The sequence below is a fragment of the Alligator sinensis genome, unplaced genomic scaffold (assembly GCF_000455745.1).
Source record: "Alligator sinensis unplaced genomic scaffold, ASM45574v1 scaffold1260_1, whole genome shotgun sequence".
Taxonomy (NCBI): Eukaryota; Metazoa; Chordata; order Crocodylia; family Alligatoridae; genus Alligator; species Alligator sinensis.
The window spans coordinates 70,214-87,437 of NW_005843440.1; the positions used below are offsets into that span (position 1 = coordinate 70,214).

The window sequence follows — 17,224 nt, forward strand, 5'->3', positions numbered from 1 at the left end:
CAGGTGGCTGTGTGAGGTGACGGAGGGAGCACTGCACCTTAGGATGCTGAAAGGACCTAGAAAAGATTCATGACCCAATGTGCGACATACCACACGTTCAACTTAAAGTCTCATAGAAACAGTTATTAAAATGTTCTACATTTTTCAAGCAACACCATTGTAGCTGGTTGATACTTTTGTGGCTGGTTGGCCTTTTTTTTTCCATGCTGTAATTATTTAAATTGTGTAGCATGTCTAAATTTATTGTGCAATTAACCAATTAGCTGCAAGATAAATGTAACGTGCATCATGGGATTTAGAACGCAACACAAGTTTGTCTTTGCTCTGTGAATGCTACAATAGAGACTGAATTCCCTTTTTTTTTTGTGTACCTGAGGAAGAATCACTATTTGGTCTTAGAGAGTTTTTTTGTTTTATGGCAAATAAGCAGTTTAAATTTTTCAATTAAGATTATCCTCTGCCAGTCCATCTCACCAAGGTGATGCCTTTGTAGAAGTGAACAGTGATTTGTTTCACTCTAGTAGTTTGTTATATGAAACATTTTGGAACACTTCTGGCATTCACATTTTAATTCTACTGACTTATTCCCACATTGTCCAGATACAATAACTATATATACTTTAAATTACAACTGTCATTGTTTATTACTGTTTTGGCTACATTCTCTACAATTTCAGCAGCATCTGAGAGACAGTTAATGTATCTTTATGTACAATGAAAAACAAAAATGGCTTGCAACATCAGGAACAAGAGCCACAGTTTGACTGTACAATATTAAATGAAAACCTGTGGTAATACAGCCTCCTTTTTCTGCAACATGGACAAAATTACAGATAGGTATTCAGCAACATGAATGTGACAATAAAAAGAATAATGAATGGGGGGAGAGAGAGATAAAGCATTCTGAAAAATAAGTTTCTACCAGACAAGGCAGTTAGAAAATGTTTCATATTTTAAAATATCTGTACAAGCCACAAGAAACATTTCCTTGTTGATAGGAACTTCCAGAAATAGAGAATAACCATGAACAACTTCTACAGCTAGTATCAATGTGCTCTACAGGTTGAGAGCACAAGAAACTGACTTAAGGAACTGTACTGTATATGTCCAACACAGATCTGTTTTACATGCCTTGATTGTTTATGAATTATCTACTTTTAATCTCTCTAACGTACAGTTGACTTGCACCTTAAGGAGGTCATCTGATTCTTTTGCAAAAGTAAAAGCAACATCATTTAGCAGCAATTAAAAGCGCCTTCAAGGAGACTTAAAAAAAATACAATATCCAATTAGAAAAAGCCATACTTTAAACATTTGTACAGGAGTAAGTTGCTGAAATTTAATAACTGAAAATATGACATCTGTACAACAATTTACAATAGAGCTAGAAGGGAATTTATCATTATCCTGCATAGAACATTATACATGACCTATCTGCATTTGGTTTCATACTGTCATTTGCTTTTATCGCAAAGCCTGGAAACTTGTCACAAGTTTTGACAATGCTGCAAGCATCAGGAATTCAAAGAATTGAGCTGATTTGAAAATCAGCTAGTTATCTGAGAGATAATGTATCAGGAATCATATCTGAGCTTTCAAATCTATATTCATTAAAACAAGTACAATGTTTTTCTTTTTTTTTCTTCTTGAGGTACAGCCTTTTACAAGCCTGCATAGCCAAACAAAATATTATACCTTTGTCTGAACAGCCTAATACAGATCTAACTCACTTCTTACTTTGGTTTCAAAGATGAACCACTTAGAAAGCAGGTGTTATTTTGGGTTATGTCCAGGCACTGAACTTTACCCTGCATGTTCAAATTTGTCCATTACTTTTCTTCTTCAGTTAAATAATGAAAAACTACCCTTCATATTAGAACTCTCCAGTATCAACCAAATGTACTTTAAGTATTAAAAAGATTATTTACAATGTTCCCCAGAAAAAACTAAAAACCTTTTCTTCACTCTTAAACACAAAACACCTGTTTGTATGCAACAGGCAGTGTCATCCTTCAATGTTTAAAGGTAACACTCTGAAGGGTACATTTTTTCACAGTCCATGATCCATTCTCATCATATAAATGACACTATGAAGGACCTCAGTCTAATAACACAGTTATCAAACTTGTCCCATGTAAAAACACTCAAATGCTTTCAAGCTAAAGTCTGCATCTGAAAACTACACAGAGATATCATGCCAGCCCTCATTTGGAGAAATTTCAGTATGAAATAATGCTTGAAGTAGGTGGTGTAGGGGATGCTGCTAGCCCAGTCATATGCAAATTTCCTGAAGAATTTGATCTTCTCATGTGAGGGAGGAGATAAGGGTCATTAGCCAGCTGGTGGACATCAAATCGATCTTCTTTGCGGTATGCTAAACAGCGTCTGATAAAGGCCTAGGAAAGACAGGTAAAAAGTGACTATACTCTTACAAACAAACAATGAATTCTGTCTGCTAGTCAATTCTTCTTCCAGGTGAATTAACACGATCTCAAAATCATTCTAATTATCAGCTCAGGTCCTAAATACACGTTATTTTTATGAGGCAGCAACAGCTAATGGGGCTGCCTGCAAGCTGTCTATGATATCAAGGGCAGTCTCTCTCAACTGATCAGGTCCTACAGCAGGGGTGGGCAAAATGTGGCCCGGAGGCTGGATGCGGCCCACTAGGCCATTCTATCCGGCCCACAGGGCCCCTAAAAAATGTAGGAAATTAACATTTATCTGCCCTGGGCTGCCTGTCACGAGGCCCTCGATGGCTTGCTGAAACTCAGTAAGTGGCCCTCTGCCCAAAATAATTGCCTGCCCCTGCCCTACAGCCACTCAAGCCTCATCTGCTGACCAGTGGCAATGGCGGATGGAGCTAACCTCCAAGCTGGTCCCTGCAGGACTCCCTGACAGCTCCTTAGCTGCACGAGCACGCAGAATACTGTGCGATACAGAGAAACCTGTACGAACGTTAACATTTGTTGCAGAAGTTTCCCACAACAGAAGCTGCTGTTTGAAAAAGTAACTTGTCACAGATCTGCCATTTTTGTGATGGATTGGCCTTTTTTTTTTTATATAACAGTGAATGTATGGACACTTGCAATACACATTATTTTAACATGAGAGAGCATGATGAATGTAATAAATATCTGGCCTCAGTGAGACAAGGTAATGAGCAATCAACTAGCAGGCCCCCAGAAATTTGTACCCTCTCAAGGTCAATCCTATGACTTCCTTTTCCAAACATCTACAGTGGTTTACAATTCTACTGTTCACCTTTATTCTTGGCCTACACTAGTGAATCTTCAATATTAATAAGTATGTAGTTGATTGATGTGTCAACCTATAACAGCAAATCTAAGGTTACTTTAAACATTAATCTTCAAAAATATAATGAATAGACAGAAACAAAGTGGAATCCACATTTACACAAAAACAAATCAGCATCCTTAAATCACAAAAAAGACGTTGCAAATGCCACCTAAAAATGTTGACCAAATAGCAGAAACAAATGAAAAAGGATTGAAAAGATAGAGCAAAAATGTACCAGGTATGCAAGCTAATGAGTTTGGTATAATCAGATGCTTATTCTTCCATTCAGTGCTGCTTGAAAAGTTTGGTTTTTTTCCAAAGATCTAATGATATTCTCTGAGGATAAAGATAGCTATAGCAGTGTCCCTGAAATTCAGAAGCAGGACCAAGATAGAACCTCCAGAGGGCTCTGCAATGATGACATGACTGTTATCATCTGACACTGACAAAGACTATTGAGCCCCAAATCCAGTATATCCTTTTCAGAGAATCAGATGGTAAATAAGAAGTGAGCAGAAGGTAGGTAACATTTTTAGAATGTAAAGATGTCTAACTTTGGTCTGCGGAGCCTGAAGAAAAATCTGTTGTAAATCAGAGACAGGAGGAGAACCCAAGTGTATTACTGTATGCTAGTCACTCCTCTAATTTAATAAACTTTTTTTTTTTTTTTTTAAATATTTTTGTCTAATCATGACAGAAGCTAGTAAAATTTTAAATTTAGATAATACTGGATGTCATGTTCATTAGAAATGTCTAATGCTAATGTGTTCCCCCCCGCCCCCCAGCAAAAAAAAAAAGCCCCAACAAAACCAGGTACTTGCACAAACTACCTTTTCAACAAAATCACAGGCTCTGTTCATTTTATCATCTGCTATCAGCTCTGAGCATTTTTCTTTACCTTCAGAATTTTAAATACTGCGACACTAGCTGGTTTACATCTGGGTCTCTAGATTTACTATCAATCCTTCTGCAATGCCAGTTCCTACTGCTAGTTTCCTAGCCAAATGCCCAGCACTAGCTACTTGCACAGCAAGCAAAAACACAAATTTCCTCAGCCTTGTGGGGGCTAAAGCTTTGACAGTTACTGACGAGAAATCCCACCTACTAGTGCCACAGAATTAATTAACACACCAGGAACATAATAATTCGTATTTAATTAAAAAATAAACTATGGTAAGACTGGCAGGGCAGAAGGAACCTCCTTTTCCTGGTAAAGCAATTCAGTCTTTTGCCTTTTTTCCCAAAATAAAAAATGAAGATCAAAGAAAAATATTTAATGTTAAGTTACAGGGAAACTAGACCTTCACATTGTAGTCCCATCAGAATTTACTATAGCTATTACACATGCAATAAAATGCAGATCTTTATAAAAACAGTGAGTTACTTTCTACTGGAAAATAAAGGGAAAAATCCCATTTATTTGTTAATATTTTAGTATTAAGCAGCTCTTGAGCATTTTACTTGCCTTTTTTAAAGATCAATTAATTGTTGGATAGTTTACAAGTTCCTTGGGAAAGGGGTTTGTTTTTAGACTCTTTGCCTTAATGTTTCTGCGTTGCCATAAGTGCATGTATTTTTTAAAATAAGTGACAGAAAATTATTTTAAAGTGGAATTTGCACGCTAAAAACTACTAAAATGTTATTCTAGGTTCCATATTTATTGTTCCTCCATGCTTTTCACACCAAAATTTTAGATTATAAAGATTTTTTTTTTCCAGCTGGTTTGGTCTGGTCTGTAAATCTGAAAGTTAAGCAGGCTTCTTGCTGGTTCCTAGTATTTGCACCAGAAAGTGTCTACAAGTCCAAATTCCAAATGTAGAAAAGTTCTAAATGTAGAAATCTCTATCCCACATACCTTATAGCAGATTAAATATTTTGATATTCTTGTCCCTTGAGCCATCATCAAGCTACTCTCCTCCTAAGAAATTAATTTCTAAAAGCCAACCCTGAGTTAGCATGCCAAGTGCGCTATGAATTTTAAAGGGACCACTAGTACAAGGAACATTTTTCAGGTGCATTTATTTCAGAAATCAAGCTGCTTCTTCAGACTAAGTAGGGCTCTACTCAACTTGGAGGCAGCTGGCCAATTTCACCAGCAGGCTGCAGAGCCAGCCACCATTTTTATCGTGACAGAAGCCCGCCTCCTCCTCAATTGGCCAAGGATCCCTGGTGGCTCTGCCCTTCATTGTTGATTGGTTGTGAGGGCTGTCCACCATGCAGCCCTGCCCCTCGTTGCCAACTGGTGGAAAGGGCTGGGTCTGCATGATAGGCAGCCCTCTCAGCCAATCAGTGACAAGGGGCAGAGGCAGCAGCCACCTGGGACTCCCTTCTTGCAGAGAACTCCCCTTCCCCACACCCCATCTCGGCAGCAGGCTGCACAGCTGGGCCACAGAAGCCACGAGGACTGTTGTCTCCCTTTGGGGAACCAGCATTTTATTTTCAGTAAGTTTCTGTTGTTGTTGTGGATTTCACAGGCAATACAAGATTTTGCAATTTCTGCAAAATCCTCAAAAATTGTGATTTGAGGTCCCTACTGATAAGACTAGACAATTTAAACATTCACTATTTTCAGAAGCAGGTTGTATTTTTAATGAAAAGTCTTCATTAGATGTCCCTATGAAGCAACAAGACCAACACAAGCAGGGTAATTCCAGCAAAAAAGAAAAGTAGATGGCATTTGAGGCATTTTTGAGTGGTTGTTTGAAGTAGTCTGGAATCCTTTAAGAGTGTAGCTGCAAAGAGATCAAGTCAGTTTTGCCAATGCATAATTTTTTACGACCTGACTTTGGGTAAATCTCAAAAGAAATAATTAAATGAAAGAGAATTACCAAAGATACTTGTCCATCATATTTTTCCACATGAGTAGGGATCTCCTTAAATCATATCAGAAGTGCCCCCCCACAGCAGCTCCTTCCATGTTTTTAATTTTGCTGTTTGCCCCTTTCTGCTCCCCGCCTCAATGGGAGGAGGGGCCCCGCCAGCCAGGATGTTTGCTACTGACTGCTAGGGAAGCGAAAACCTCGCTGGTGATCAGCAGCGAACTGCCCAGCTGGCAGGACTCCTCTGCCAATCAGGGGCTGGGGGAGGGAGGTGTGCCGGAATGAAAAACATTACAGGAGCTGTTGTGGGAGCACTTCCAGTGCGATTTATGGAGATCCTTACATATTAGATACCCCTATATTAGTGAGAATTTTATTTACTTCTTTGGAAGCAAGGGGTACTCTAAAAACAATACATTCAATATTTACTTCATGCTACTTAGAGATCCTACAAAATATTACCTTGGCTTCATTGCTTACGACAGGTTTAACTGGGAACTGGACTTCTGTGGCTTTTAATATTGTGTTTTCCTGTAGGATATCTTGTTGTGATTGATTATGACCAAATGGCTGAAAAATAAATTCAGATAAATGTCTTCATGAAAGCTGTCCAAGTATCTCAATTTCACGCTATATTAAATTGTCTGAGTGCTAACAAAAATACCTACTAATCCTTCACTAAAATGCTATTTTATGTCAGGCACAATTATTTGTTTCTTTACCTCCTGCAGGACAAACTAAACAAGCACAAGGCATTTTCCATAGAGATTAAGCTTTTTATTACTACAATCTTATGGTCCATAGGGGGAAAGCAAATAGACAAACTTATACTAAAATTCAGAAAGGTTTTTTTCTTACCTTTCTGCCATAAAGACACTGGAAAAAGATGACTCCAACAGACCATACATCAACCTTATTAGAAATCTTTGGTGGCTCTTTGCCAACTACAAAACACTCTGGAGGCAAATACCTGAAGAAAATAAAACCCAAACTCCAGTCACTGCAAGTAGGTAGGCCAGAAAACATGCATTCAACTGAAGTCATAGAACTCAGTTCTATGATACTGACATCCATTTATTTCCCCACCCCCACACAACCAAGACTAATGTTGCAGTTGTCTTTAGGGTCAGACAGAGAACAGGGCTAACCATTATAGGAAGAGATTTCTAATTTCAGAATGTAAAATTAACATGAAGTATAAGAGACTCAATCCATTACCTCAACTACTGGAATTCCTGGGAGTGCAGAGGCTGCAGTGGAGAGGTTGGGTAGGCGGTAGAGGCTGTGGGGGGCAGGGAGGGAAACAGGCAGCAGCTGTGGTTCTGGCTCTAACCTGGGGTTGGGGCTGGAACTACTGCAGCAGCTGCCTTCTGCCTTCTCCACTGGTTTGTACTCAATTCCAAGATGAGAAGCTCCCTGCCCCTCCTCTCCTCCCCGCATATTAAATGGAGGGGGTGGGGTGGGCGGGGGGGGTGGAAACGGACCTTGTCTTGGAATTGAGTGAATGAGGCATATGTGGGCTGATGGCTTCCTTGGAGACAGAGAAGTACGAACCAACTTGTATGGTAGGGATGAAAACAGAAATATAGGAACTGCAGTACTAAAAGGAATCAAAGATCCACCTAGTTCAGTATTGTATCTCACTAAATTAATTCCTGTTATCATTCTGTGACATTTTGCAATACTGAGATTCACATGGTAAATGCTGCATTAAAATGTTTTCCCTTGCATCCATTTTATTTTCAAATGTTTTTAGCCCTAGATATCTCAGTAGAACTATTTTTATATGAGCATCCCTGGCATCTGATGAGGATAGACAGTTTCAGCAACAACTTTCTCCAAACTTAAAATTACCAGTAAGTTCCTGCCCCTTGTGAAGTCAAGTCCATTCCATCCACACCATAGCTATCATCATCCATTATTTTAGACAGCCCAAAATCAGTGATTTTTATTTCTCCACATGCTGTTCCATCTACCAGAAGAATATTACCTAATAAGAAAGAAAAATTATAAATATGGAAATCTAGCATTAGAAGAAAACTAAATAAGTACAATTTCAGTAGTCTGGTATAATGAGTGGGTAAAGGCAACTTTACAACCCTCCACTTTGCCCCTTCCACCCTCAAATCTGGAGTCATTCTGACCCTCAGCAAAATTTAGAGCAGTCTCTGAGATGGTTTCCACCTGGAATGCACCTAGATTCCCCCAGTCAGGACCAACTGGTTATCTGGGAAACACTACAGCAGTGTCACACTCAGGGTATGATGATCTTTTCCATCTATGGTATGCTGGCTTTAAGGCCCCTATATGCCACCAGGACTGTGAAAAAATTGGTGGTAGAAGCAAGGATTTTACCCAGGGTTTTAAAGCTGTACAGTGTATTTATCACTTATATTTGTTCTTTCACTATTATACTTTTATTGTGCAAGCTGTTCTTTTTATGTTCTTTAATTTTTTGGGAAAATAATCTTATATTGCATTAACAATTACATTCTGAATTGTTATATGATAATCTTGAACTGCACAGAAATGCACATGTATTAGATTGTTCCACCATACCTGAAACAAATCCATATTAATAAAGTTTTACTAAGTGTCTTAAGGAATTTAATCAATGTAAGATGCATAAAAGGAGTAGAAAATCACATGCATTTGTTTGTCAAATGCAGACCCAGAACAGAAAATGGTACAGATCTTTAGATTGTTTGGTTAATATAGTACTCGTTTCTATTTACTCTGTGATTAATCATTGTTGGAAAACTACATGAATAGACCACGATTTACGGAGAGTTGAAGGAACTTGGTTATCATCATGAATGCAAGAAGGTGTCAGAAAACAGCATAGAGGAAGAGGCTGCAGCAAGAGGAAGGTTAATTACACAGGGACTTATGTATGATGTTGAGGGCGAGGGCAAGAGAGAGAGAGAGAAGGGGAATTTTATGCTCCATCAACATCACACCCTCTGCCATGCCACATGCGTCTGGCAGGAGGTAGAGTATATGGGATAGGCATAAAATTCCTCCGATTCAAAATATGGTATTGTGGGGCTGCCCCAACCCAATCCTAAGGATAGGGCAGGGGAGATATCTGTCCCAATCCCAGGACTGTCCCCACAGTCACTGAAAAGTTCCAGGCTGGGTCTGTCTGGGGCTAGGTTCAATAATCAGTTGATTGCCAGGACTGGCCATGCAGATCCCCAGGACTACCCAGCTGCCTGTTTTAGAAATCACAGAGCCTCTCCCCCATCCCATGGTCTCTGTGCCCTGGCCTACAAATCACTGGTGCATATCCCAGCTTCCTGGAAATCTACTTTTTAAAATGCCTTACCCAGGGGAGTTGCCCACAGGGACTGCTAGGCAAGGTAGGAAAGTCTGCTAGATGCAAGTGTTGTGTGCAAGTGTTATCTATAAGTGTTCCCACTAGGGAGCCTCGCAACTGGTGCATCTCCCAAACAACCAATTTTTGGCATGGGAAGCTGGGCAGTCCTTGTCCCAGTGCTGTCCCCCATGCCCATGCTAATCTTGTTCAATTTATGGCACCATAAAAAAAAAGCCATAAAGTTCCACATTTTGTATGGATTAAATCTGTGCCTAGTTTGCCACTTACGGTGCCATAATTTGGCTGAACATGTAGCGCTTTTTCTGGTGTGCTTAACAGGTTAATCACACCATAAGCATAACATGTGCCAGTGGCCTAGGAGCTAGAACTCAATGTAAAGGAGATGGATTGCCAATGAAAATTGCAAGTAGGTAAAAAAGATGTAAGCAGAGAAAGAAAATATTTTTCAGAACTGACTAGAGGAGAATGAAACAACCAATTATGTATTATCTTTACATTTCTAAAAATATGGTTCCATCACAAGTTCTGGGAACTTATCCCATAGGATAAAGGACTAAATTTAGTCCTTTTGCATCAGTCTGTGATCTTATGAGTGAGGCAAGAGATAACCAATGAAAAGACTAAAGGATTTAGCAACAGAACGCAGAGAAGATGCCAGATTTTGGAGGAATTCTAAATGAAAGGACAGGTAGAAGTTAATGAGATTTTTCAACATGAATTACAAACAACATACGAGAACAAGATTATTTGTAATCCCAGCTGTAGCATTTCTCATTTACCTGGTTTAAGATCATAGTGTATAATAGGGGGCTTGATCTCATTGAGATACCGTAGTGCATTTACTATTTGCATTACAATGGACCGAGCTTCCTTCTCTGACATTAATTTATGTTGCTTGAGATAGAAATCCAAGTCATTGCCTTCACAGTATTCTAACACTGTACAAAACCTAGAGTAAAAATTCAGAGACACAGAGTTAGGTAAGACAGATTATAAACTGCTATCTAATTGCACAATCATTTGCAATCAAATAATTGCATAACAAAAAAAATAAGTGAAGTCTGATGCTGACAAGTTTAACAAATTCACATACATGAATATCTGCAAACCTAATTATGCATAAAAGGATCTAGCATACCAATTATTTTATAAAAACTCATATTAGTAGTCAAAGCATTTTTGTTTAAAAGAAAAAAAATCCCAAAATAATAAAAAGGCCAAGTAAATCTTTCCTTCTTGTATACTTAGATGAGTTTCTTGATAAAAATACATGTTTAATTGCTTAAGGTAAAATCCTGCATTGTGCTGTTAGTAACTGCAGCCCAGAGGAAGAGTTGCATGATGGTACTGATGGAATCTCCAAGTCTTGGGATGCGCTGTGTGCTGGAAGGGCCCCTGGAATAATTTAACCCTAGTGGCCTACCTGCATTACAACAGCCTTCCTGGGGTACTTTAGGATTATAGCTCTGCCTTGAATCAGCATACCACTAGCTACCAGAGGCCAAAACTGATGTTGTAGCACGGGGTTCATCATCCAAAAGCCCATGGACTGAATCCAGACCAGGAGGAAGTCTGATCCAGCCCTCAAAGGTTCAATGTGGCATAGTAGAAATCAGCAGCATGAAGCTGCACTGTGCATCATCTCCTTTAGAGTACTCCCCTCCACTGAGGAGCCTGAATCTCTGCCATATCTGTGCTTACACACTGCAGGGGGTCTGGGAATCAGTGGAAAGGGCAAGCATAGTTGCTGGGGGGGGGGGGGGGGGGGGGGGAAGGAAGAGGAAGGGGAACACAGGCTTGCACTACAGGCAAAATGGTTGCTGACCTAGCATGTCCTTTATCAGGGCAAGAGAGTCCTCAGAAGATAGATAGCCTTCTGGTTGTCTTAGACAAAGCCTGCATCTATTTAGGACACTTTTAAGAAAGTTCCAGTCCCCTTATCTGAAGTAAAAATAATCCAGAATAGGAATTCGGAGGGTATCTGAGAGTCAATACAGTCACCATTTCAAAAAACAAATATTTGACAAGTTCGGAAATTGGTGTAATTTTAAATACTTACGTATCTGTATCCAAAGAGAAGTAGTCATATAGTTTAACTATTCTGGGATGATCCAGTTCTTTGTGTATTCTATACTCTCGGCAGGCATGTCTAAAAAGACAATATATTAACTTTTCATGATCAATAGACTACTGTTCAATTTACCATAAGAACCATAAATCATTAATATTTACTTGTGGTAGTTTTCTTTCTTCTCGTCTCTCCAGCTTTTGTTAAGTTGGTGAATCTTCACAGCAGCATATCTTTGTTCATAAAGATCAAAAGCCTTAAAAGAGCAAAAGAGAGAATGGACAGTTACAACCAAAGGTAATTAAAACACAACAAATAAAAAGGTACAAATGTAGCACATGATCCACAGATCTACATAAGAACTGTAAGCAAAATGAAACTATAGAGATGTGTCACTACAATATTATATACTGTTAAAGAAATTTTGACAATCATGAAGAGTGGATTAATTTGAAGTATAAAAATGATATATTTTTCAAGTAACAATATAACACCACATACAGTTTAGAGAGATGGTGTTCTATTAAGTTATCATTATCATTGACAATTTCTACTTTCCTTAGTACTTCCTGAAAGCTTCTACCAATTTTACATTAAGAAAAACATATGATTAATATACAGTAAAACTATGACAAAAGGTAATATCTATATTTGCTTTTAATAAAAACTGTACTTCACTGCCATGTATCACCTTCTATTGGCTGCATTTCATATTTTGTACTGCAAATTCCTAATTATGCAAACTGTTGCATTTTTAGTGCATTTATCAAGTCTCCAGTCACAAACCCAACTCCTTCACTGTTTAACAACAAAACGCTTCATATTGGTTATATTAGTTTGAAGTGCAGTGATGCTTTCTCCCCACATATTAAGGAGTTTTCCCAGGTAATGTTTAAGAATACTACCATATTAAAATCCTCCTGGCATATTTAAGACTAAAGCTAACCAAATTAAGTACAAAAAACTTATGTGGCTATGAAATATTACACTGCAGGCCCAAATCCACATTACCTTGTATACCTCACTGAAGCCACCTCGCCCAAGTAAGTGCAGTAACAAATACCGTTCATTTAGCGTAGGATGATCTTTGAACCTTAAAAGAAAAGTAAGAAGTTGTCAAGTAATTTTGTGGAGATATAGGAGTAGACCTTGAAATCTGGTCCCTTCAAATCTTTGTAATTTTTTAAGTCCTGTTTATCTAGATGTCTTTGAAAACTTTCAGAATTCCTTTAATACTTCCTGTCCAACAGTTCATTCTTTGTCCCAGAATGTAGGAAGACAGCAAGCAATTTAACTAGGCATTACTTTATTACCTCATATCTGGATACCAGACAAAATAGTTTGTCCAGTGCAAGCCATCTTTTCTTTCTAATGTGTACCCTCATGTAGAAGGATGGCTTCAGTTTCCAATCCCAATAGCTTGGCCAAGTACCTTTGTTGGGACCCCCTTCTCTTACAAGGGGAGGAGCCGTCTCCTCACTGTACCAGGCATGGGAAACCCTAGTTCCATGCTTTGCCTTCCTGAGGAGATAACTTCTGACCCATTTCCAATTCTAGTCTATCAGGAAACTGTACATCTACTGGACTGTTAACTCTACTGGGCACCTGCAACAAAATGCATTTTACAATCTAACCTACACGAGGCAAAGGTTTTTGGACCAACTATACAGTTAGTTGACAAGCTTTTGGGACCACAACTGTCCTTCCTCAGGCATGGGGGAAGAGGCAAACAGCTTGAGCTAAACAGCAAACAACAAAACAATTTACTCTATGTCAGTGGTCACCAACCAGTTGATCGTGGAGCCTCTGACAGTTGATCTCAGTCTGTAAGAGGCTCCATGATCGGGAGTGGCAGGACGCACATGGGAGGGCTGAGCTATGCCCTCTGCTGCCTGGGTTGGGCTGGGCGAGTAGGGTCAGAGCCTGGGTGGCTTGTCCGAGAGATGGGGGGAACCGGGGAAAAGTGATCTTCACTATAAAAAGGTTGGAGACCACTGCTCCATGTAAATGAAAAGAGCCTGCTTAAGGAATGGAGGAGAACTGAAGAATAAGGAGCAGCAAGACACTTTCATGAATGGCTATAGACAGAAAGAACTGCAGTAGAATAGGTAATCTAAGCAGTACGTAGAGTTAAAATGCATTTGCAGCCATGATGGTCCAAGAATTCCGCTAATCTAACTAGTGGAAGAGCAACCTTCAAAAAAGGAAAAAATCATTATTACCGGTGGAATGGAGAGATAAGTAACGAGTCATAACACCATCAACTATGTCTAGTCCATATTTTTACTGTCCAGTAAGGTTATGAATTTCTGTTCTCAGGCCTGTCTTCTGAAATTATTTCGTAGACTTCCCTTGAGCCTGAGGACTGTGAAGGCAGAAAGGGAATGTGTTGGGCTATACAAAAAATGTTCTTTTACAAGTGTTTGTGCATCTCTTTTGCTAGAGTTAATTCCAGGTGCATAGCCTTTGTCTAGTTTCAACCACAAAGTTTCTATGAGGGCATCAGGTGCACTAGATGAGATGCACCACATTCTGCAACAGGCGCACATAGGATCTGTAGATTAAGATGGTTTCATTGTGGGGAGGTGTTGATTGTAGAGATGTGTTTGTAGATTTTGCCTCTATTGATAAGGCAGGGTTGTGTCATTTGGTGTTTATGGATCAGAAGTGAGTTTGCTTTTGTGATGAGTTGTGTGATGAGTTGGGCCAGACTTGATGTTTGTTTGAAGGCTAGGAAGAGGTAATGGGGGTGCTGGGAATATTTCCATTCCTTTAAGGAGAAGGTTTCATATGTAATCCATGTGCTTTTTCTCTATCTGCTATTTAGCCCAAGCTGTCTGCCTCTTCCCTAGACCAGATGAAGGGCAGTGTGTACCCCCAAAAGCTTGTCAGACTTCTCTCTCAATGATCTAGTTGGTCTAATAAAAAAAAGTGACACAAAACAAAACACAAAATTTAAATCCTAAACAAACTAAGACTACTTTTCAATTTGAGCCCAAACTAAGCCTCCCTCCACAACTCTGAGGCTGCCAGTTCAGGGGGGAATTTGATCATCTTTCTGCCAATAAATGGCATTTCCTAAAGTTACATCTTTTTTCTTCAAAGTAGTAATATATACATATACTAGCCAATTGCCCATCAAGAATGACAAGCGGGCAGCACAGGTGGGGACAGAGGCCTGCGTCCAGCTCCCCCCCCCCCACTTCGGGGCAGAGCCTGCCCTCCCTTTTCCGATATGTGTGCGCGTATCTCAATTGGCTATTTTAAATATGCAAATATTTTATATAAAATATTATATCTATATATGTAACACAATGGTGGCAGGGAGGGTTGCGGGGGGCATATATATGTATTTTAAGTTTCCCGTTCTTTATACTCATTTTTATGGAATAGATTTTATGACCCTATTCATTCCACACACCCCTTCCCCACAAATATTTTCGGTTGTTCACCTACCTACCATCTACCATATAACCTTTATAATAGAGGCAGGCATAATATGGCCTGTAGGCCGGATCTGGTCCATCAGGCCATTCTATCTGGCCTGTGGGGCACCTACAAAGTTTAGAAAATTAATATTTATTTGCTCCAGGCTCCCTATCAAAGATGACAGGAGCCAGGGGCAGTAGGACCCAGGGAAAGCTGGCAGGAGTCAGGAGAAAGACTAGCCCGGCCCGCTCCACTCCCAACCCCCACCCCACCTGGAAGTGTCTGCCTTCCGCAGCTTTCCCTGCATGCAGCTGCTCCAGCACCATGTGGCCCCTGGCTGTATCACTGGACCATGGGAGCAAGGGTGCGCTGGTACCCCAGGGCCAGGAGTTTGGCGGGGAGGGGGAAGGAATGGTATGTGCATGCGTGTTAAAACCTCATACCCACCTACACCCCACATACTCGCACACACCCACATGCTCCTTTACCCCACACCCACCCACAGCCCTCCACAAACCTGCCACACCCCCAACAGTTTACAAGAGTAAGACTTGATTTTAAGCTATTATGTGATCACCTCTATGTGCACTACACAAACACAAATCAGGACAAAAAGACTTTTTGAAATCAAATTAATGAATGTTGTAGATATTTGATTTTTAGAATATAATTTGGTATTTTTCTGGTTCTGAGATGGCAAAACCCCTTGCTGAAAGGAGTACTCCCGGGGGCGAGGGGAGGGACTTCTGGTGGCAAAGGTCGGAGGTTAGGGGGTGGGACTTTCAGTCCCAAATTGGCTACCAGGGGGTGGGGAACCTGTCAAAGGGCAGTGTTACCCATGTGGCCCTCGACAGCTTGCCAAAAACTCTGTAAGCAGCCCTCTGCCTGAAATAATTGCCCACTCCTGCTTTACAAGACAATTACTAAGGACAAAGACGTTTCAGTATTTGGTTAAGACAAAGTTACCTTGTCTGAGAATTTCCAGCGTCAAACTCCCTAAATCCATCATGCTTTCTAAGATGGATGAGCATGCTTTCAGAAAGCATGCAATTCCCCCCCTTCCTTCCCCCACCTGAGATCAGTTGAGTAGAGAAGTTAAAACAGAAATCCATGCTTAGAATAATCCAGTAGGTATGCTTCTGGTATTTTCTATAGCTAGTGCTACGTTACTTCTTGGCTGTCTGTTCCCATAAAACTGAAATTTGGCAGTATGGGTCACAGAAATGTATGACTTCAATGTCAATTACTTGTCGTATCCAAAACAGAAGCACAAAGCGGCCCTGGTACTACAGCTACAAGGTAATTAAAATTTTCTGTACTCTCCCAGGAAACAGCAACCATTTAAAAACATTACATATTAAATATTCATCTAACTGTATTACTGTTGGTTTTAAAACACTGGAAAATGACGAAGTTTGATGCAAGGCTTTGTTATATGCAACAGAGTAATAAAAAAAATTAAAATTAAATGAATTAAATCTTTCAATTCAGAATGTCCTCTCACTGGTGACAACTTAATTTCATTCAATTAATCTAGCAAAGTTTAGCTATTTTGACCATGATAGCAGATTACCATACATGTTCAAATACTGAAAGAAACAGATGTATCGTACACAGATAACTTGGTAATTTGAGATACTTTCCCATACAGGATAAATATATAAACCACACTAACTCCCGCCCCCCAAATAGTACAGTATCATACCATTTCTGCCACTGAATTAAAATTCCACTGTCTTCATGCATTATTATTAGGTAAGTAGGTTACATTACAGATTCTCCCATAAGTATTCTTTGTATGGGAGTTAGCTGGTTTTCGTTCTTCCACAGTTCAGGTCTGTGCCTTATCCCCCATATATTTTGTAAGCTCTTAGTATATTTACTGTATTATAATCACTTTTTAATTAAAAGTCAGCCTAATTCAAAATAAGATGCATAAAAAAATGATTAAAGAAAGTTATGGCATATCCTCTTCCCTTCTAGATAAATGCAGTTTTTAAAAAATACAATAAGCCTTAAACACTCAGAAGCAAAAATCTAGTGTCTTACTGTGAATTATCTTCATTGTTTATTCTTTTTAGTTCTCGTATGTGAAGATTTCTAACTCTCTCCAGACGTTCAAGTTCTGCTTGTATTTCAGCTTCTTCCTGCAAATGAAAAGAATGAACCATAAAAGCTCAATTTGCTCCCTGTTTGAAAATGATATTTTTACCCATATATCAATACAAGTGGTGATGGAGGAATGTTACATCATGAAATGCTGCAGGA

At 39.4% G+C, this 17,224-nt stretch overlaps 1 protein-coding gene across 1 annotated transcript in view; it reads right to left on the reverse strand.

The window, feature by feature from the left end:
• Positions 1-625: 625 nt before the first annotated feature.
• TLK1 (tousled like kinase 1) overlaps positions 626-17,224 on the reverse strand; it is a gene marked incomplete at its 5' end in the record, with an annotated part of 74,015 nt that continues 57,416 nt past the window's right edge. Inside the window, 9 exons of the mRNA XM_006038714.3 lie at positions 626-2,396; positions 6,582-6,689; positions 6,978-7,089; positions 7,974-8,109; positions 10,239-10,408; positions 11,519-11,608; positions 11,692-11,783; positions 12,539-12,620; positions 17,006-17,103. Coding sequence (XP_006038776.1) covers positions 2,220-2,396; positions 6,582-6,689; positions 6,978-7,089; positions 7,974-8,109; positions 10,239-10,408; positions 11,519-11,608; positions 11,692-11,783; positions 12,539-12,620; positions 17,006-17,103 — 1,065 coding nt within the window. The remainder of the gene's footprint in view (positions 2,397-6,581; positions 6,690-6,977; positions 7,090-7,973; positions 8,110-10,238; positions 10,409-11,518; positions 11,609-11,691; positions 11,784-12,538; positions 12,621-17,005; positions 17,104-17,224) is intronic.